The sequence below is a fragment of the Periplaneta americana genome, chromosome 12 (genome assembly GCF_040183065.1).
Source record: "Periplaneta americana isolate PAMFEO1 chromosome 12, P.americana_PAMFEO1_priV1, whole genome shotgun sequence".
Lineage (NCBI taxonomy): Eukaryota > Metazoa > Arthropoda > Insecta > Blattodea > Blattidae > Periplaneta > Periplaneta americana.
The window spans coordinates 33,849,158-33,872,928 of record NC_091128.1 but is presented as its reverse complement, the minus strand read 5'-3'; the positions used below and the strand labels follow the sequence as shown (position 1 = coordinate 33,872,928).

At 35.4% G+C, this 23,771-nt stretch overlaps 1 protein-coding gene across 2 annotated transcripts in view; it reads left to right on the top strand.

Moving 5' to 3' along the window:
- The window catches only part of LOC138710223 (uncharacterized), a 481,621-nt gene that overhangs the window by 433,880 nt on the left and 23,970 nt on the right, over positions 1-23,771 (top strand). For both annotated transcript variants that reach the window (XR_011335182.1, XM_069840883.1), the window contains exon 3: positions 22,952-23,017. Coding sequence is in view for 1 of the 2 variants with exons in the window: in XM_069840883.1 (XP_069696984.1) it covers positions 22,952-23,017 (66 nt within the window). In the remaining variant the exon portion in view is untranslated. The remainder of the gene's footprint in view (positions 1-22,951; positions 23,018-23,771) is intronic.

The following is a 23,771-nucleotide window of genomic DNA, read 5'->3' as shown; positions in this document are numbered from 1 at the left end:
TGATCGTATTTTGGTTCAACTGAAAGAAATACCAAACTGTAGCCATGTAAAACAAGCTAAGAAAAATGACTTGATATCTCCACTTTCTGTTAGGGGGTATGAATTATAGAAAATTTCACTTTAAAAGAGAGTCGTGAAAGTAAATAACATTGACATCAGATGCGCCTTTATTAATGTTATTGACGTTCACTATGATGTGTGATAAGTTTTGCTTTTGTTGTTGCTGAGGCAAGATGTTAATTGTAAATGTTGTCTTATATGTGAGACAACATTTTAAATTAATACTAAATGTCACAAAATATATTATTGTAAGTTACTTAATCATTAAGTGCATTGTATATAAATATTTTCGAATTTTTATGCTAAATCGGACCAAATCCAAAATTAAATTCCCAATAACTTTGTAATAAAAAGTGGAATGGCTTGAAATTTGCTATAAAAACTTCAAAGAGATGCAGATGAACCCTAAATCAAATATTGATATATTACAATAATTATTGTAGCTGCAGAAAGTGTTTTTCCTCTCCTGCAAAATTTGTCCAGCTGGATGTCGTACCTTTCGGAATCAAACGCCGCAAGTGAGGACGCAAAAAGTATTTGCTGTATATTATACATGTCTATAGCACCTACCACCAAAGAGAATATGAAGGAATGTGTGAAACGTGTGGAGCTATTATTCCCTTACGTAGACAGATGTTAGAAGAAACCTTTGCAGAAGAATGGCATTAGTGAAAGTTACTTTGATCCCTTAACAAATGCAAAGTAATAGCTTACTAATTGCCATTATTTATTCTGTATCTTTACCTACTATACTTCATCTCAAACACACTATAACGTCTTAAGATCTCACTTTAGGAAAGAAAAGTTTGAAACCATAGTTGTCGGATTTGTTGAGCCGAACCAGAATTTTAAAAAATCCATAACTTTATTCAAAATATCAGAGCCATCCTCCGTCCCCCACGATTGGGGCCCAATGAAATGCCTTCTATGACGCAATCTGAAAGGTCCCCCTCATCTAATGCGATTTTAAAAAGTCAGTATTTGGTTTCATTCGTCCATTTAACAGAAACTAATTTGTAAAACTTCGTATGGGCCACCGCACACACACACACATCATATATATACACACACATACACACAGATATATACAGAGAGAGAGAGAGAGAGAGCTCTCAACTATTATGAATTTCCCATATTTATTACAGATTTCCCTCTTATTATAGCATTACGGTCAATGGGAAAATTATTACAGATTGAATTTCTTGAGCCCACAAAAGTTGTAGATATTTAACTCACACACACATACACATACACACACACACACACACACAAATCATATTACTTTTTGAGTATTTTATTCAAAGATTTCCAAATTTAATTAATGCAGGTGAACATGACAAACTTGAAGAGAAATTTTCAACTTTTCCTGGATAGACTACATTATTAATGGATCTAGAATAGATGCAAATAGGACCGGAATTTCAGAGTTTAGAATGAAAGTGGGTATAAAACATTAAGTAGTCAAGTTTTTTTTTGCTGTATTAAGTATGCCTCTTAGAGACTCTTCTACGGAAAGAATTTTCAGTGCTATGAGAAAAAATCAGACCGTATTCAGGGCTATATTTTATTAAACGCACCAACACTGGATTCATTTCTGAATCGGAAATCAAAAGAGAACTATGTTTGAATAAGAAACTTGCAGAAAAGCCGGTGCTGGACTAAAAGCATGTAACATACCTAGGATTTTTTTTTATCGCAGAGAAATTGAAATGTCTTATACATCTTAATTTTCCAGAGGGGTTGGAGCAATGCGTACTATGTAATTATTAGGACCAGAAAGTTCATGCCCTAAAAAGTCACTAAATATGCATGCAAGTACGCCTTTAAAAGCCTTAAAATATGTCAATAAATATGCACTAATAAAATTCTGTAATTCTTGATATATCATTAATAAATAGTAATAATAATAATTATAATAATAAATGTAATAATATTGTAGGTCAAACTAGATGAGATTAAACTTAGCTACATTATTTTATTGTTGAGGAGTTTAAGCATGTGGATCACCGACAGTTCAAAAGAAGCGATGGGTTGCAATTCAGATTATTAGGCTATATGGCGTAGGTTTTCAATAGAGATAAGTGTCTATTGTCTCTAAAGATGGATTTGTGTCTTGAAAATCTTCTATCAACGCCACAAGACGTTACTGTGTCATACTTAAATGCTGCTAATTGTTCCACATTAAAAGATAATTCACTGAGATTAATGGAGGATAAAATATATAATTTTGCAAGTTTGTTCGTATCCAGGATTTTTTGATACCATGTAAATTAAGCCTATTTTATCCTTTTAAGCTCTTTACCTACACTACCAGGGACTGAATTTAGATTGGATATTGTTTCTTCAAATACTTGCAACGCCACATTTAACGATATGTCTACTCTTTCCAAGGATGTTATTGCATTAGGCACACTACTGTCCCGTGAGATTCATTAGGCGTGCCTCGAAACTTTCAGTACTTTTCAAGTAAAAATAATTATAATAATTTTACTCAATATCAGTTTTAAAAAATAGAATATCATGCTTTCATTTTAAAACTCTAGACTATGTTTTAGTTTTAAAGCAAAAATATGCCACAATAATATAAATACCATAAAATACCATGCATTTATAAAAAAAAACAAAATATGCAAATACTGGGTGTTCATTTCAAAGTGTGTCATGACGTCACTGTTGTTGGGTCACCGATTTGAAGCGAGTTTCAGCTTATATGTTAGAGAAGTTGCCTATTATTTAAGGCGTTCTTCAATCTGAACTTGAGAACGTGTACGGTATAACTTGAACGTCGTAGCAACAGATGGCGGTCTGTACAGTCTGTGTGCTACCATAACATCTTTCGAACTGTGTTTTGCTCCGGCAAGTCGTACGCAGGGTATTTGTTATCATCGGTTGCGTACGGTAACATTCCACAACACAAATCAAATGCTCCGTGTCCATGTTGACCGTCGAAGTTAATGTCAACAAATACGTAAGTAATCGTCTTAACCCTCTCCCCATATCCCGACAGTATGTATTTCCAAACAGTTCACATTCCTGCCACTACCGGCGTTACCGTACGTATCGGTAAGTACTCTTCAGAATAAACGCCGTACTTGCTAGGCAACTTCTCTGCCTCATAGGTTATACACCTCTGCGGAAGTGTAGGAAGATTGAATTCTCTAGGCTCATCGTCTAGCCACATGACGGCATACAGCGAGCCATGACACATTTTGAACTGAACACGCAGTATATGCAACACAAAATCCGTACCTGAGAAGCAAAGGGGCGTATGTCCATTTTCATAACTTTTCAGGAAAGCCTAAAAACTGTTTCTAATGATGTGTAACTGTACATGGCTCATGAAATATGAAACTTAGGCCTGTGATTTTCAGATATCTTATTTAACCTTTTGGTGTCATTGCAGGGTAAAGTTTCCTAATTCCGTGATACTCCTAATCCCGTGATGCATTTTTTTCACTGAGTGTTACGGGATTGGGTATCTTGCTAGGAAGTTCACCGATGTCTCAAAAGTAGGCGAAAGATACACTCTTTCGAGAAAGATGTCTGGCGCTATGTTCGAACGGCAAAACTTTGATTGACATTCAATTTCAAAAACGTATCACGGGATTAGGGATATCACGGAGTTAGGTAACTTTACCCTATATGTTAAATTATATAACATTTCATTGAATAGTTTTGTCCTATTTATTTATAAAAGCCTTGTTTTCGTAAAATTTCTTTCGTAGTGTTTCTGGTTTCCTATTTGATTTTTTATGCGATATGAAGTATTTGAAGGTTCAAAATTTGTTTACTGGGTCCAAGATACAGTACACACTATATAAAAAATTGATTTCACGGTTTAATGTACATAGAATGAAACGTTGTTGGGGAAAAAAATAAGTGAATCATGAATACAAGACAAAAAGTAGAAAATAAAATTTATGAACCTGACTCTGTACAAACTAACAAAACAATTACTCATCTGAGAGACATTCACTTTCTTTTTCATCATGTGGAATAGCTCTGTAAAATGCAGGATAACATTCTGGGATCCATTTTGTCAGTGTTTGGAGTTCCGCATATATCGCAGAGTTGATGGGTTTGGCTACAGTGCGAATGAGTGGAGTTTTTGCTGGAAGCCGAAGATCAGTCCTACGATGACGTTTAATATCAACTTCTTGAAATGTGGCCTCGGAAAAAAGATGTATTGTAAGAGATAATTCCAGGTTTTACAGCAGATACTTTAAGCCATACTATCTTCGAGATTTGGAACACCTCCCAATTACTCGATCTTTTACGATGAATAAATGGAGAAGAAGAATTTATCATCAGGGAAGAAAAATCTTTGAAATCTTCAATTTGCATTTCATGGACTTTTAACGGCTGCTTTACTTGACACGTTCGGATGAATTGAGTCCAGCACGAGGAACAGCAATTTCAAATTTTGTAACTGAATGAATGTTATCAACTTCCAAGTGTGTGTGACCTTTCAAAAGGTATTTGTGATGGTCACCTTAAGATTTGGAAGCTGAGAGAGAAGCTAGGTATTACATTAGCGTAATTTTCACTTCTCGATTTTGGCCAGTGCAATTGTCTGACCAAATCAGTTTGTTCTTTCAAATACAATCGAGCCCATTTCAGAAACAAGAGGCTATCTATTTCATTTCCTCCTCTTCCAGGAACAATTTCGTCCAGTAACATGCAGTACTCTTCACTAGATACTGCATCATGTATTGTTACATTCTGAGTCCAGAGTTTGCGTACGTTAAATGATTGGCAGTTAGTAAGGCTAGCAGTTGGAAGACATTTTTGTAGGTCCTTAGTTAGTATATTTTTCTTTGGATCTAATTTTGCCTCTACTTTATCAGCATTTTTCAGAGAGTACAAATCATCTGCGTCCTTATGATGATTTTCAAAAACTTTCTTGGCTTCAGTTTTTGCTTCTTCATTACTGGCATCCTTAATTAATTTCTGAAAGTAACCACATTCAACCACATGCGCCCATTTTCTTCCGACTCTTATGTGGACAACAGCCGTTTTAGTATGCCGTAATCATGCCATGGATATTGAGCAGAGGACAACCGCCTTTATTCCATATATGCAGTCAAGTTGCCTGGTCATAAAAATGCCATTATCTCAAAATCGACAAAATTGCTTCTCAGGTACGGAAGATGATTCGTGAAGATAATTAATCAGCAATTTATTACAGCCAAAGGAAAATATATGCAAATGCATGAACTTCCTGGCCCTAGTGATTACTAATAACTCACTTAAAAAGTGAACACTTCTATATGTAGGCTACAGCAGACCCTCTATTATCCGTGGTAATGAAGGGGGTGGGCTGAACAGTTAATCGAAAAATCGGATAATCTGTACCATAGAATACTTTCATAAATTAAGTGTTTCATAATGTAATTTCGTAATTTTCTCTTTGGTCATGTGTTTTAACACATTAGGTAGTGGATTAAAAGTTTTAAGTATAATAGCTCTGTTGGAAAGAGTGGGTGAAGAAAGAATGGTGCTGAAACTGATCAGGAAGAGAAAAAGGCATTGGCTGGGTCACTGACTGAGAAGAAACTGCCTACTGAAGGATTCACTGGAAGGAATGGTGAACGGGGGAAGATTTAGGGACAGAAGAAGATATGAAATAATAGACATTAAGGTATATTGATCATATGCGGAGACTAAGAGGAAGATAGAAATGGAGAATGGTGGGTTTGCAGTGACAGAACACTATGAATGAATGAATGTCAATGAGGGTTTCTAAGAGTCAAGGGAAATTCCTACGATGGATTTCTGTGGAAAGATAGCAAAAGTATGTCTCATGTTATAGATTTAAGTAATTTATACACTTTATCCTTGTTTTTTATTAAATCTCGCACAGTTAACTCTAATCTCGTATTCCGATGTGAGATGAACCGCAGTTCCTCCTCCAAAACCACTCAATTATATGCACTTCTCTTCGACACTTAGCACAACATGTATTCTTTTGGCACTTCTGGAAGACGTTTTGCAGAGAAATTAAACGGGTCACTCGAACAGTAGATCATAATGTGTAAGGGCAAACTAAATGCTTGTAATATCACTCTCTATAAAAGAAAAACGTACTAATGTATTGTGGAGTACTCTATGTTTTCTGCAACAAAAAAGGAGGGAATGACAGACGGATAATCCAACAGTCGGTTAATAGGGTGACGGGTAATCGGGGTTCTACTGTATTTAAATTGTCAAATTCCATAATAAATATAATAAATTTGTCTTACGTTAAGTAAATTAAAGTCTAAAAACAAATTTTGAGATGGAAAATCAGTAGGTTTATGAAGGCATATTTTAATTATTTTCTTCTGTAATAAATAAAGTGGACTAAAAGTGGATTTAAATGAGCTACCCCATCCTATAATTCCATACATAATTACCGATTGAAATAAAGTTAAATATATTGTACGTAATAAACTTATTGACAAGTAATTCCTCAATAAAACAAAATAATATACTATTTTACGTAATTTATTGCAAAGGTAATTAATGTGTTGGTTCCATTTTAAATGATTATCGAAAATTATGCCTAAATACTTAACTTCAGAGGACTCTTTAATAAAATCGGACATTTACACTGTATAAGACAACAATCAGAATTATGTAATTTAATACTTAATACAGATGTAGGAGGTTTGTTACATTTTTCAGATAATGAGAATGGAATAATTATGGTTTTATTTTCGTTGATAGGAAGGTATGTGTCGGAGGAAAAACAATTGTTTGTATACATCTGAAGTCTGATTAGTGTAACATGTATCTAGTCAGCGATGTATGCATTGGAGAGAACTGGCCACACTACCCCATTATCTCCTGGCCTAGTTGCCTCATGATTGATGCCTTGTTGGTGTCACGTGTGGGGTCCAGACCTGTCTTCGGACAGTTGACTAAACAACAATAGTATGCAAGTCCCATCACACGGCAGACATGACACAAATCAGTTGCCGTGATAGTTCTCAGTACTCATTTGTTACTGTTGGAATTGTGGTTCTCTAATTCTCCACCCAACCGGACCCCCGCCGTCGTGCAGAGGGGGTTTTCACTCTGTCGTAACTCCTCAGCCATGACCTATAGAAAGATGTTACATAGTCACTTCGGTTCCGTCTCTCGGATTAGCGGGAGGGTTCCTCACGATTCCTCATAATCTGGTTCTGGGCGTTTGACAAGAAGACTCCGCTTCATAAATCACATCGCATCCTCTTTGTGACATTCTCATGTGCTTGAATATGCGCGCATATAGACATAAAAATAAATTACTAAATAATAACTTAGGCCTATTATTATTATCGTAATAATCAATAGCACAGAAATTAAACCAATGGTCCATTCCGGCCTCTATCCCATCGTTACCCTAAACTATCCACATCTCGCTTATCATTGGACTTCTCTTCATATGTCAGCAATGAAAGTCTACTTAAGGGGTTAGGTACAGCTTACAGCAATAAAATTTTTGGAAATATTCAACATTTTTTTCTTCCATTACTGTAATTATCTTGTACAGTAATGAAAATTGGTATTTGTAAAACACTGTCCTTCTGCTATATGAAAAAAAAAAATATTTTTACGATATAAAAAAATATTTATATATATTTTTTCAAAATTCAAAATGGTGGCAGTTCACTGTGCAGTGATGAAGCGTTTCCCTCATAATTCGTAAACTAGTTAACTTTTTCATGTTCTCTCTCTTTTATTTTATTGCTGAAACTCATGTTTACAATATCATGTTCTTTCAGTTACATACCTTAATAAATAATATATTTTTATTATTTTGTGTTAGAAGAAAATACTGATATTTGATCATATTTTTAAATAAATTTATTTTTTATCAGACAATTTATCAAAGGTAGAGAAGTGATCTTGCATCATATTGTAGATATGACATGCATAAATACACACAAAAAATTTCATTACAGAATGTTGGATAGTTTTTGAGTTATGGGGGAAACGCTTCATCACTGCACAGTGAAATGAATTTTGAAAAATAAAATGTAAATGATATTTTAAAATCGTAAAAATATTTATTTCACATAGCAGAAGCACGTGTTTCACACATACTAATTTTCATTATTGTACAAGATACAGTAATGGAGGAAAAAAATGTTGAACATTTTCAAAATGTCACTGCTGTAAGCTGTACCTAACCCCTTAAATTCTTTGTAGCCTAAGTAGCAAACGGAACTTTTTAATTTTATAGAACGAGTTACCTCGGCAACTTTCAACTCGTTCCTTAAATTCTTATACAAAATTCATCATTTCTTGGGTAGCTTACGACAAAATTTACAAATAAGTTGCCTGTGACTTTTTAAAATAAATTGCTCTCGGGTCACTGTCACATAGCAATACAATTATATTAGTTGGTTATTTTACGACGTTTCATTAACTGCTCCGGTTATCTAGCGTCTGAGTGAGACGAAGGTTATAATGCCAGCGAGATGAGTCCAGGGTCCAGCGCCGAAAGTTTCCCAGCATTTGCTTTCAATGGGTTGAGGGAAAATCTGGAAAAACCTCAACCGGGTAACTTGTCCCAACCAGGATTTCAACCCGGACCCGCTAGTTTGACGGTTAGAGTGCTAACCGTTACTCCACAACGATGGACACACATATCAAGTTAAGGATTCTAGCTTTGTGTAGACCTTTGTCTGCGAATATACTAAAATGTACAGTAGGCCTACATACTCGTCCTGTGTACTGTATACATTTCCAGAATATTAAGACAAAATTCCGTGCGAGAAGTACAAGACGTGGTAAAGTGGATCAAGACATGTATAATCGGGATATTAGCTTGACCCCAAACTCTCAATTTTACGAATTAGTCAAACAGGACATATTATAGCATTTCTTCAGATTAACAGTAATCTTAGCCAAACTTCGCTTATATGTAGCTATCTCTCTGAAACCCCGGGAGTCTGCTATTGTTTCTTAAATTGGTTCGGTGACATTATTTAATTCAATTCAATTTATTAAGCCATTAAACATACAGTGATAGGCTTCGTCACAAAAAAACATACATTTGAAAATACACATATAATTGAAAACAGTAAAGTTTAATTAGAATGAAAACACAAAACATTTTGAAACTCTTAAAATTAATGAAAACACTTCACTCTTAATGTAATATTTGTAAATGTGAATAACTTTATTGATTAAAAAACAATTTCGTATGAATTTATGTTAAGAAACTCATCTACAGAGTAGAAAGGATTAATTAAAAGCCAATTATAAAATCTAGCTTTGAAGCTATTGGTTGGTAACTTATAATATTGACTGGGAAGCTTATTATATAATTTCATCCCCATGACAGAAAAATTTGTACTAGTTTTATGTAATCTACAATATGATATATTAATTTATTCGTTATTAAAAAGCGTTTATTTACTGCTGAAAGAGTAATGACATTTTGTTGTTATACAGGGACATCATTTTATTTTTACTTCAATTTTTATTGTACCTGAGTTTTTGAATGTACTTCACTCCCACCCCTTCTACTAAGGAAGTTCCAACTCCACACAGAACCAAGACCGCAGATAGTAAGCAGTACTGAGTTACTGGGTATAGTACGTTCCAGAAATATGTTCGCGTTTTCCAGTGACGAAAGAGCTTTCAATATTGAATCATATTTTCGCACAGGTACTGTCCGTTTGCCTACGTCGCATCCCGATTTCCCCCACCTGCTTCTGCTCGCCCCTCTGTAAAAGCTGGGCTGTCTTAGCTCTTTTCTGAAAACACTAATTTCTCTTAGGAATTGGACGTTTACGTAACATTATACAGCTGTTTAATTTAACTTAAATAAAAGGGACTCGTTAAGTAATTAACTGTCACGTGATTTCCTCCCTTTCTACAATCCTGCGGCATAACCACTTGGACGGACAGTAGATAGCATGTCTGAGTAATTTTATATTTTCGGGTCGGGCAGAAGTGAAGATTGATTTCACAGTACGTAGAGTAGGTACAGAATTATTTCAACATAAGTTACTAGTACGAAGGACGAAACTGGCAATTGGAATTAGATCAATAGTCTATAGTGCGATAATATGCACAAAAGAACTGAAGCCTGTATGGAAATGAACGGCCACCATTTTCAAAATTGTGTTTAAATATTCATATTATGATTATTTTTCAATTTAACTTCTTTCTCTATATTGTACGCTAATGTGCTGTAGACAGTATAATGAATACGTTCGCATGGATAACTCACTTCGTGAGTAAAAACACTTATTCTTAATACAGTACTGTACTTTGATTAAAGAAAAACCTAATGAAAATTATCAAACTCAAAATCGCGATATTTCCTAGTTTACGTAAATGGATGAACTACTTTTCTTCCATCCTATACCTAGTAGAGTGATTTGTGTTTTACGCCAGTATCATCGAACTCCAGTCTTGGAGGGGGGAGCAAGCGGTGTTTCCGGTTCTCTAAAGGTATAGACAGGTTAATATTAAAAATGTTAGTAAAAATAAAATGATGTCCCTGTATAAACAATATTGATTGGGAATCCTTCTTCAATGTTCAAGAGCCTAATGCAGCTCAAATCTTTAATACATTTGTAAATTTAATTTTAGAATATTTTCTCTGTATGTCTCTACAAATTTTCCTATTATGATTTCATTATATATGTATTTGCGCGTGTGTGAGGTCATGTGATATTGTATTAGACATTAAGGACCATTCACTATTACTTCTATCTCTAGACACGTGCAGCCTCAATTAAGAATTCATGCGATTCTTTTGTGTTGGCATGGCCCATTATCGTATTATACCATTTCGCCAACCTTATGTTTCTATCCTTGAATGCAATACTATCTTTATAGCTGAATCATATCACGACACAGTGAAAGCTAAAGACAGACTTCAACTACAGTGTTGTTACCTTGAAAATGAGACGTGTAAGCAACACATTGCATTAAAACCAATTTATGACGTAGATTTCTGACAGTTCAGATCATAACATAATTTACTTCAGCTGATCCACTTCTTCCTTAAGATATCTGCATTATTTTTTTTATCTATAATTGTAAAATTAAGGAAAAGAAACGATGAAATAGTCTCCATACAGGCTATTTTCGGGCTAGAGAGGTTGCAAGGCAATGGATTACAGTTGTTGCTAGATAAAGAGAACCACACGTCGCAATTTTAATAATTAATTCACTAACATTAATTTATACACTGGTAAAAGTAACTGGCCAGTATTTTATTTAAATACCATAAAGAGAAGAGAAATTAAACACAGGCTTGAACAAAGCTTCTTTATGCTACGAAATGACCACGATCGAGGTAATGTGGAGAGACTTCATTACGTCATTGGTAGTCATAAACTTACATCACACTTTGTCCCGAACTAGTAATCTCTACAGCTTCCAATAGTACCTACGACTCATAAACTACGTTCTCGGTATTATCTGTAGTAATGTCACGAGAAGTCTGAGATTTGCCGATAAATCCATGAGCGAAGCGAGTAGATTTAACTGGGAAATCTCAGACCTCGAGTGGAATTTATTAGGACTATTTCGTGAATAAAATAAAAATGTAAATAATAGGCCTATATCCCTAAAATTCGATCACAAAATGTTAATAATTGTTTATTAACGAATATCTAACCTATTCAGACATTGTGAAATTGAAATACCGGTACTCGTAGATGAATATCGATTACTGAACTAAAGAAATTCGATGTTATTATTCAGTATTGCCAATTGCGAAATACAGGTTTAACAATGTTAATTACATGTACTGCACTTTTTTCTTATTATTATAACATAAATACATTTTCATTATATGCTGAAATCATAATTTAATTTAACAGTAACATTGGGGAACAGCTATGTACCAATGCTTATGTATTCACAGCGAGACATGTTGCTGCACAGTGAAGCCATCTCTGTATAGATAGGCCTAATTAAAACACGAATTTTATTACGCCATACGGAAGGCAGTTTGATGAAAAGACCTATTATTACTATGCAAGGTCATTGGGTTTGATATGTTACATAAATTTGAACATGTGACTTTCTATTAATTGTTTCATTTCATTCACAAAATACAAATTTTATAGGCTACTTATAGGTTATGTTACCTGTGGGAGCAGGACCAATGTCAGCTGTGTCTTATTTCGACCGTTACAATCAGTGCTACACGAAAGTATTTTTATAGCTCGACAAACGCATTCTCGCTGTAGTGTGTAACGGAACTAAAGCTGCATCTACACAGTTCAATATTCCAATAGCGTATGCGTGCAATCTGGGAAGAATATTGAAAGAATCAAGTTTAAAAGGTACGTTCAATTAAGATGCATGAAGATTTTGTGTCTACATTGTGCGCCGTTTTGAACATTGTCTTCACTGCGTAAATATATTAATAATATTAAATATCAATCTTGCATTCATTGCTTTAAAGTTGAAAGAAAAGTTTAACCGCCTAGTTGCATCTTAATGTATTCATGACCATTAATTTACGGGGAAACAGTTGGCGACAACGACTAAACAAAAGAACGACCATGCGATAAATTGATAGAGATAAATCTAGCTGCAAAAATGATCGCAAAGTGTGACTGTGATTGGATGGAATTCAAAATTTCATTACACTTCATTGGTCGAAAATTTAATGACGTCATATAAACGAAATAGTCACAATAAATAGCTGACATTATTTTCTCGCCGTCTGGTGGAGAAATTTGTGATAATTTCTATTAAATGAATATTAGAATGTAGGTGGTCGATATGTATGTGATAAACTGTATTGGTAGTTCATGTATCGTGAGAGGAGTACGACAAGAATGCCATTTATCACTTACCCTGTTCAACATCTACTTGAAGGATTTAGTGAAGAACTTTTTCAGAACATGGGAGAGGTGATAATAGGAGAAAGTAGAATAAAGTGCATAAGCTTTTATGATGATAGGCCTATAGTTTAGCACAAGAGGATGATGATATTAAGGAATATGCTGCTGAAGCTAAATGACAGCTGCGAGCATTATGGGATGAAGATAAATGCAAACAAAACGAAGACCATGGTTGTAGGAAGAAAAATAAAGAAGTTAAACTTGCGAATTCTAAATGAGACAGTAGAACAAGTAGACAGCTTCATATACCGTACCTGGGATGTATTATAAGCAGTAACATGAGCTGTTGCCAGGAAATCAAAAGGAGAATAGCAATGACCAAGGAAACGTTTAATATAAAAAGGAGCATCTTTTGCGGACCTCTGGAAAAAGAACCAAAGAAGAGATTGGTGAAGTGCTTTGTGTGGAGTGTGGCATTGTATGGCGCAGAAACATGTACGTACAACTCGATTCAACGTTATTGGCCCCTGTCCTTGGTTGTTTGGCTAGTGAGCGAGCTGTGTGTTGCGTCATAAGAAAGAAATTTAATCACAAATGTGCATAGGAGGGGAAGAGGGAAGAGGAAGAACGAAAATAATATCTATGTTCGTAACTGAGGGACACTCACGTCAAGAAAATGTAAGTCATCATGACAATGTTTAGTCAACAGATATAGTGCTTAGTAACGGGACGTGTGGAAGAATATTGTGTTTTAAGACGGAGTGTACCGCGACATGATAAGAAGGAAGTGTTACGTATTATGACTGCGCGACCTGACCTGTGTGACCCAGCCCGCCAGTAGTGATGAGTAACTCGCTCGTAGTCTATCTACTTATTTTTGCAGGGGCCAAAATGAAGCTGTACATCACGACTAAATAAAGAGACGCGACTACTGTTCTCCAACCAGGAGATCAACCGTGAAAGGAATGTGCTTACTATTGCCTCATCTATTGGAACGAAGTAGATACATAATATTACCGTTATAACGCCAGTTTAAAAACCATGCGCTCTCCTGCATATGTTATTTCCTGTATGAAGAGATTAAAAGACCAGGAGATTAACTGTGATCCAATTTTGTAACTAGGGTAGTATCAATATGTATGTTTATGTATGTATTCACACTGCAGTGGGTATATACCCGGTGGCAGTGGTAACTAATTACACTCAATAATGACAATAATAAACTTATCAATTAAAAATACAATTAATAATAATACTAATAATTAATACTAACAATAATTAATAATAATAATGATGATAATAATAATAATAATAATAATAATAATAATAATAATAACAGGGAATATACTAAATTAAATGAAACGATCACTTAAAATAACATTTGAAATAAATCTAATTTGTATCTTAAAACTAAGATCGAACTAAAACCCACGAGTATGATATGTTCATATCTGCACAAGTACCTTTCAAATTACACTCATTTCGCTGTCAACTCACTCACTGCACTGGAACTACACACATTTCACTGTTCAAATACTATGCACTGCCACTATAAACTATAAAGCTTCACTGACAGGAACACGTTTCACTTACACAGCACACTTCACTGACATGACATACTTCTTCACTGATACAACACACTTCACTGACACAACATAATTCTTCACTGATACAACACTTCAATAACAACATATCATTTACACCCTTTAAATATGTTTGTATCAATGTTAAGGTTCGTGCTGTGAGAGCTAGCCAATAGAGATAAGAGTACCCACGTGTGTGACCTTATGACATCAACATTCATTCACAGCATTACCCCCTTCGTCTCATCCGGCGGAGACTTTCTCGTGGTTGGAGCACAGTAGAAGCATTTGAAGTATGAATATGGAAAAGAATGGAACGAGTGAAATGGACAGACAGAATAAGAAATGAAGCTGTATTGGAAAGAATGGGTGAAGGAAGAATGATGCTGAAACTGATGAGGAAGAGAATAAGGAATTGGTTGGGTCACTGGCTGAGAAGAAACTGCCTAATGAAGTATGCACTGACAGGACTGGCGAACGGGAGAAAAGCTCGGGGCAGAAGAAGATATCAGATGATTAACGACATTAAGACATATGACTATGCATGAACGAGTGAATGTGTCGAGTATGGAAGCAAACTCTGTATATTTATTTAACTTCATCTCCTATAAATCAAATTTTTAGTGTTAGTGGCAACCGAAGTGACACGTTCACATTATACATGTTATTCAGCAATTAAAATGTTAAGTTGTGTTCGAATTTTTATTTTCCTCAATCTTTTTTTATATCCAATCTGCCCGTCGTCTTCCTACGGTATGCAACATGTCTCGAGTATTCAAATTTATATAATTAATTTGTAGGTAAGTTAAATATTGTGAATTCAATGTAAGTGATAAGTTCAAAGACCTTCGCGCGATTGTGTTCGCATGCTACAGGAAGCATCTGTGTAAAACCCAATAATTATTATAATTAAGCTATCGTGTAATTTAGTGCGCTGATCTTGCAAAAATAAGGGAAGCTAAGACTGTCCAAGACGCTCTGATTGTCCAATGTGTAGCACGACTCTTTAACGTCAAACATTTGCTTCTGAGTTGACTTCACAGAACGAATTATTAATTAGTCATATAGACAAGATATCTGCTAGCAGAAGGTATCAGTAGTTCGTGAACTACGAGCAATATCTCAGAAACTGGTTGCGGAAGTGTTCTGTTAATATATTTTTTCAAGTTTAACAGTAGCGAATAGACAAATGAAATGCTAGCTCTAATAATAATGAGTATAAGATGATGATTATTAAAGCGGTGATAATTAATTGGAAAGAAGAGAAGAAATAACAAATAGGCTAAGAGAATAATACAGGGAAATTTGAAAGAAAGGAGAAGATAGTGATGGTGATGATGATGATGATGATGATGATGATGATGATGATGATGATGATGATGATGATGATGATGATGATGATGATGATGATTCAATGTCAAGTTTTCAAAACAACATGCTTGCTGAGCAGAGCATTTTGAATTTCTGAAAACTCTTACAGGGATGTAGTAACAGTAAAATTAAATAATAATAATAATAATAATAATAATAATAATAATAATAATAATAATAATAATAATAATAATAATAATAAAGGATTCTTAAGTTCTTAGGGAGAACACGGGAATTTTACTGGAAGCAAGTAAAGAGATAGGTTTGGAAGTAAATCCCGAAAAGACAAAGTATATGATTATGTCTCGTGACCAGAATATTGTACGAAATGGAAATATAAAAATTGGAAATTTATCCTTTGAAGAGGTGGAGAAGTTCAAATATCTTGGAGCAACAGTAACAAATATAAATGATACACGGGAGGAAATTAAACGCAGAATAAATATGGGAAATGCCTGTTATTATTCGGTTTAGAAGCTTTTATCATCCAGTCTGATGTCAAAAAATCTGAAAGTTAGAATTTATAAAACAATTATATTACCGGTTGTTCTTTATGGTTGTGAAACTTGGACTCTCACTTTGAGAGAGGAACATAGGTTAAGGGTGTTTGAGAATAAGGTGCTTAGGAAAATATTTGGGGCTAAGAGGGATGAAGTTACAGGAGAATGTAGAAAGTTACACAACACAGAACTGCACGCATCGTATTCTTCACCTGACATAATTAGGAACATCAAATCCAGACGTTTGAGATGGGCAGGGCATGTAGCACGTATGGGCGAATCCAGAAATGCATATAGAGTGTTAGTTGGGAGGCCGGAGGGAAAAAGACCTTTAGGAAGGCCGAGACGTAGATGGGAAGATAATATTAAAATGGATTTGAGGGAGGTGGGATATGATGATAGAGACTGGATTAATCTTGCTCAATAATAGGGCCCAATGGCGGGCTTATGTGAGGGCAGCAATGAACCTCCGGGTTCCTTAAAATCCAGTAAATAAGTAAATAAGTAAGTTCCAATATACAGTATTCTGTTGCTATAACGTTACTCTTGAAATACTCGTATCACTTTTCTTTTTCGTTTTATGTACCAACGAATAACATACTTAAATTTTATAGGACCTAAAAAGGGCTAATTCGTTGGTTAGAACCTAAAATAACCTATTTTGCTTGCCACAACCTAAAAAGAACTAATTCGTTGTATTTAACCTACACATGTGTATTTTATCTGTTTTGAAGTAATTGTGAAACTCCCTAGAATAGTGTTGTTCATTGCACTGTAAATATAGTGCGTTTATGTTTTATTATATATTATTTATTGATTAGTCCTTCTCAGATGCCGTTGAAATGTATTGGGTTTAATTTTTACTCCCCTATTAAGGACCATCCTACTGCTTATAGTACACCCCAAGTATTTGAAGTTGTCCACTTTCTCTACTGCCTCATTTAGAATTCGAAGATTTACCGTCTTTATTATTTACCCGTCTTTAGTAGATTATTAATATATTTTAATATTGGTAAACAGTTCCATAACACAATTCTTCATCACCATGTGATGAAGTGGGGCTACTTTTTAGACTTATAATATTGTAATAACGGGCATTTTCATGTAAGTGTATTAGTTGCCGTGATATTATTATGGTAATATTATATTGCTTGTGTATTTCTTTTTCGTACAAACTTATAGGCAAACGCAATCCTAAAAATTCCACAAACATGGATTGAAAATACCTAATTTTAATTTTTTAAACCTAAAACTCCGGGATATGACGAACAAGGAGACCGTGCGTGGAGGAAGGAACATGGACATTTCAGTTATAATATGAAACAGGAGTAATTAGTCTCAGAAACCTTTACTGTTGTTTCTACTTTTGTGGTGTTGCTGTAGTTGATATTGATGATGATGATGACGATGACAATAATGATGAATGATGGCGATGATGAAGATGATAAAGCGGGAGTTGGAAAGCATGTGACGTGTGTTACAGACCGAAATTTTAGTTTCATAATATAATGAAATAATATAATGTTAGGCCTATGAACTCACGAGACAAGACGTGTGAAAATTTCCATGACAGTTTGTGTATAATGTGGCACATCAAGATAGCAGACGCGCGTTTCAAGGAGATTGTCAGCTGTTTTCAGAATTAATTGGCACTATCTATCTTATCAATATGCAGCGGATCTTGCATCACAGTCGTGTGGGAGCTGCGCTCTATTTTAATGACAAAGACGCGCACTTACCGCTTTTCCGTGTTCTTTTGTTTGCATCGAGTGTTACAGTTTGGTAGATATCATAACGATGCCGTGTTGTTATTATTACTTGTAATCTCTGTTAGCCTACTTCACTCGATAAGACAAACGTTGATCTTGACTTCAATCACATGGATAATTAAGCAGTCTATTTTACGTGAGTACTTTTCAAGGGTCGCTCTGAAAGTAGGCATAATGCTCACCATTTTAATGCCTGAAACTTGACTTTCAAAATAATTTTGATTTAATTTTCCTACCGAAATACATTCTCTCCTTGAGATGATATAACTCGATCATATTGAAGTAAATAAACGATTTTCGTTCGAGACAGACAGCAATGCTTAATGGAGCTTCTAAATATACTATAGAATCAAATTCACTAGCAAAATTCAAAATACGATATGGGGCACAGACGGTCGATATCAGCACTTGAAGTGAGGGACTTAGACGTGTAAGTTATACTACAGACGTTTGTTTGAAAGACATGTGAAGACCGGGTTCTCCCGAACCTTGAGGATGCTTGTAGATGTACTCGTACAGGATAAATAGACCTCTATTGAACAATTATTGAAGGTGAGTTTCAGATTGTACTCATTTGACCAAGAACGTATTCTTCTACAGCATGGTAATGCTAACTCCCATACCACAATTTTAAAATGTTGATCTATTGAACTAGATCTAGTTCGTGAATTCTAAAAGGATTCCGAAAGCAGCTTATCTCTGTTATTGCTGTCGTCGAAAATATCAAGATGTGGCTTACTCAGACCGACTGCCACTTTTATAGAACAGGGTGATCCACACATCAATAGGACACCAGTGAGTTGTATAGATAACTCATCGCTATGTTAAAATCGGCAGCACTTTGAAGAGAACAACCGCCAGGATCGCCAACCGTCCGCCGTAAACGAACACGAGATGGCAGTACAGTCGCTAATGCAATTCAAATCGGAATTATGACGTGACTCCTTATGTAACAACTAGATGGCAGCGTAGTAAACCTGACAAAAGTTGTTAACGTCAAAGCCTATAAAGCCTATCTATCTGTTACATATATGATCTAGGGTTGTATGAAATTGTAACGAATGTATCATTACAGAGAACTGGATCATTTAAAAATGAATACCACACTTAAGTACTTTAGGTATGTTAAATTAACAATATTTCTGTCTGTACATTCATCACATTTACATTTAACAAGCGCAGCATTCTCGTTCATTACTCGTACTTACTTACTTACAAATGGCTTTTAAGGAACCCGAAGGTTCATTGCCGCCCTCACATAAGTCCGCTATCGGTCCCTATCCTGTGCAAGATTAATCCAGTCTCTATCATCATATCCCACCTCTCTCAAATACATTTTAATATTATCCTCCCATCTACGTCTCGGCCTCCCCAAAGGTCTTTTTCCCTCCGGTCTCCCAACTAACACTCTATATGCATTTCTGGATTCGCCCATACGTGCTACATGCCCTGCCCATCTCAAACGTCTGGATTTAATGTTCCTAATTATGTCAGGTGAAGAATACAATGCGTGCAGTTCTGCGTTGTGTAACTTTCTCCATTCTCCTGTAACTTCATCCCGCTTAGCCCCAAATATTTTCCTAAGCACCTTATTCTCAAACACCCTTAACCTATGTTCCTCTCTCAGAGTGAGAGTCGTTCATTACTCGTACTAAAATAAATGCTTCTTCATCCCATGAGGCATGATCTCGAGACAACAATGCAATAATTATATTCCAAACGATTCACAAATAAATATTTTTGTTCTCTACAAACTAATTCGAATAATATATTTACCATCTTCATATTATGATCTATTATTACGAGAATTGTTTACGAGTGATTTAGAGTAATTACATTTGCCGTGTCGTAGATGGTCCAGGCTCCCAAGTTACACTTCACAAATTCTCCCTCAAGAGCTATGCATCGTTACCACCGATCCGGTAGCTTCCTTATGGCGGCACTGTACCATTCTCTTGGGTGTCACGCACCCAGGCTCTGACAGCTGCTTGTAGGGCGTTATTGTCAGGAAATCAGACACAACGTAGGAGCTTATTCATTTCACTGAAGAGGAAGAAGTTGCTGGGTGCGAGGTCTGGTGAGTACGGAGCAATGCAAGTATAAGGGCAGTCCTGCACCAAAAACGTTCCGGTACACTAGGTCCTGTGTAAAGCAGATGACAACGGTCTTGTGGCACAAAAATGGCATCCTGATGGTGGATTGGCTTCCGCCGAAAACCACGATCAACAGAAACATGTGTTGTGGCTCTCTAAAGAAGTTGCGTCGCCGGGTATAGCAGTATCGCAAGGGCAAGTGGGCCAAGAAGGTCCTGTTGCTTCATGTCAATGCTCTCCGCATGCAAGCCAACATACTCAGAACAAATTGAGATCACTGGGTTTACTGTGTGACACATCCTCCGTACTCACCAGACTTCCAAGAATGTCCTGTTGCTTCATGATGCTCGTCTGCATACGAGTCAACAGACCCAGAAAGAGTTGAGGTCACTGGGGTTCACTGTCTCGGCACATTCTCCATACTCACTAGACCTTGCACCCTGCGACTTCACCCTCCTCAGTGAAATGAAGAAGCTCCTACGTGGTGTCAGAATTTCTGACAATAACGCCCTACAAGCAGTTGTCAGAGCCTGGGTGCGTGACACGCAAGAGAATGGTACAGTGCGGCCATATGAAACCTACCAGAGCGGTAGCATTGATGCGTAGCTCTTCAGGAGGAATATGTGGAAAGGGCTGAAGTCTAACCTGCGAGCCTGGAGGGTGCACGACACATTAGTCTAAATAATTTGTAAACAACTCTATTATTATTATTATTATTATTATTATTATTATTATTATTATTATTATTATTATTATTATTATTATGTTCAGAACCTCATATTTTGATCATTATAAACTTACCATTATCACCATTTTTATGTCGTATTCAACATCTTCACCCAAGCTCTACTTTATAATTATTCTCTTACCATCTCCTTATCACCATCATCACAATCATCTTACGCCACCATTGGGTGGAACACATATTTTCCTGTCCTCCTTATCGCCTTCATTATCAATAGGAACTTCGTCTTACCATTAACGTGTTCGTATATTAGTTTTCCCATTATCTTATCTCTTGATGGCCATGGTAATTTTTATCGTCATCGTTACATCATCATCATCATCATCATCATCATCATCATCATCGTCTTCGTGGTAATTACTTTCTTTTTTCTTTTTTGCTCTTCTTACATTCATAAAATTATAATCCTTTAGTCATTATCCTATTATTATAATCACTGTAATTATCATAATTATTTTTAAACATAAAAATAATATCCAAAGCTATGAAGTAGTGACAGTATGTCTGTTTGGGACAAATTGCCTGGCTAGGGTTTTTCTGGGTGTTTTTCTCAAGCAAATACTGGACAGTTTTCTGCGTTGAATAATCTGGCTCATTTGGCCATTATTAATTTCAACTTCAGATGCAGAAAAATGTAGTACCGTTGACGTGAGTCCAGGTGAAATCTGTCTGAAAAAGTTTCAGATCTTTCAGGGGGACGGAGAAACATTAAACGCGAAGTCCGTCAGAAATAAGTGTTGTGTGTCTGAACTGATAGATTGCACCAAATAGTGAATCACGATAATCACCTTCTTCTTCCCTCGTTATTTTCTTATCACTAGGAGCATTTTCATATTCGGTGAATATAGGTTAAATGGGTCCGTCTTCTTGCTTATCAAGTAAAGTGTAGTCTTAATTATTAACTATGTCACATTTATTGATTGGATTAACGTTTTCGGCAATTGTTTGCCATCATCAGATAATCATAAGTATCATGTTATACATACTGAATACTGATTTACGAAATTAAGTGAAATGAAGTAATATTCGGACAAGCAAACATGTTACCACTTGACTAGATAAATGTTACATTATAATTAGACGTGCACTGACTCAGCTGTTTACATGAACAATATCATAATGGTAAGATTAGACACAAATGGAATTATGACGTGCAATAATTACATATATTATTAAATATTCATGTGGAAGTATTGTGTTCCATATAATACGTAAATTAAACTAGCAGGTTATGAACATGCTTGATGCTAAATGATTACTCTGTTTTAAAAATTATGCTGTTGAGGAATACATGTACATATGTCAAAATATCACCCTGTGGTAATGCATTTTATCATAAATGTTAAATATTGAGCACAGAATGAAATGTGAAAACAAAATGACAATATGCTATTGACTCTTCATGTGGAAAATATTATGTTCCATATGTTATATAAGTTGAAAACAAGTAAATTAAGAGCATACTCGATACAAATGATTGCTGTGTGTTAAAAGTCTTGCTGTTAAAATTGCATTTACATATTCTAGTAGTTACCCATGGTAGCTTGACATGAGAATTAAAATAGTGCTAAAATGAAAATGTTTATATTCGTCAATAATAATAATAATAATAATAATAATAATAATAATAATAATAATAATAATAATAATAATAATCACCATCATCATCATCATCGTCATCGTCATCGTCATCGTCATCGTCATTGATATATTCCTGTCATCATCATGTTTCTTTTTCATTATACACCTCAAAGTTCCTGACAAACTTTTCCACAGTCCTTTTGTCAGTTGCAATTCTGCAATTCTTATAAGACAAGTTCGAGTTCTAAATCCGATTCCGTTCGGTGAGGAATTGCCAGCTGAAGAGATAACTCTACATCTGCAGTATAGTGATTAATAACTTGTGGCGAAGTGAAAATAGCTGTATTATCTGCTAGCGTTAAGAAAGAGAAAGTTGAAAATAATAACCCCGTATATTCATCGCGTAGTTACTTCTGTGCAATGGAAATGAAATCTAATTGCGTTTTTTCATTTTTCAGGATGCAGAAACAATTGAGAAACTTAACGAGTCTGGAGAGCTCAGGAGGATACTGAAACCATTTAAGGTAAGTTTCAAGTTGACGAAGATTTTTACACTTTTTATGATTTCATGTTAAGAGTAGCCAACACATTTATATAAATATTGACATACAAATATTTGCGTATACCTTATTTTATTTCGAGGAGTGCAGTTCGGTGGCTCCTTTACAGATTTATGACTTCCTACACAAACACCTCTGACAATTCCATCCTGTCCCCTCGTCTCAACATTGCATAGTTGCCATAATCCTGGTGACCTTCGAAATGAGACAGTGAGAGTGACGGGATTCTTGGAATTCGCAAAATATGCGGCAACTCTGCCTCCACGTGCATTTGAGGGGAACCTGTCAATTCTTCTGAACGAGGGTTGTGATTAGTTACTAACAGGCGAAGACAAGATTTCCGTCACAGTAAGGAAGACATTTATTTACGACAATCAATTAGTAGGGGGCAGTAGAAGGTCTGACGGCAAAGTCCTTTATATGAAACTGCACTCCATGAAAAAAAAAAAAATAGAGTATACTTTGTTTGGTTGTGTATTACATCTGACGATCTTTCTACTCGAATTTCTACTTCTTTTTTTCTGTTTCTCGATACATTAAATAGTGTTGCTCATTGCAACCAAAATATGTTTTCCATATTTCTCTTCGTCTTCCAGTTTTTATTCCTGCGTATTTATCTAACATATTTTAAGGGACAGTATTCTTTAAGTGTCCAGTAGTCATACTGTGTGTACTTTCAGTTATAAATTTACTTCTCCTTACACTTATTTATTATAAT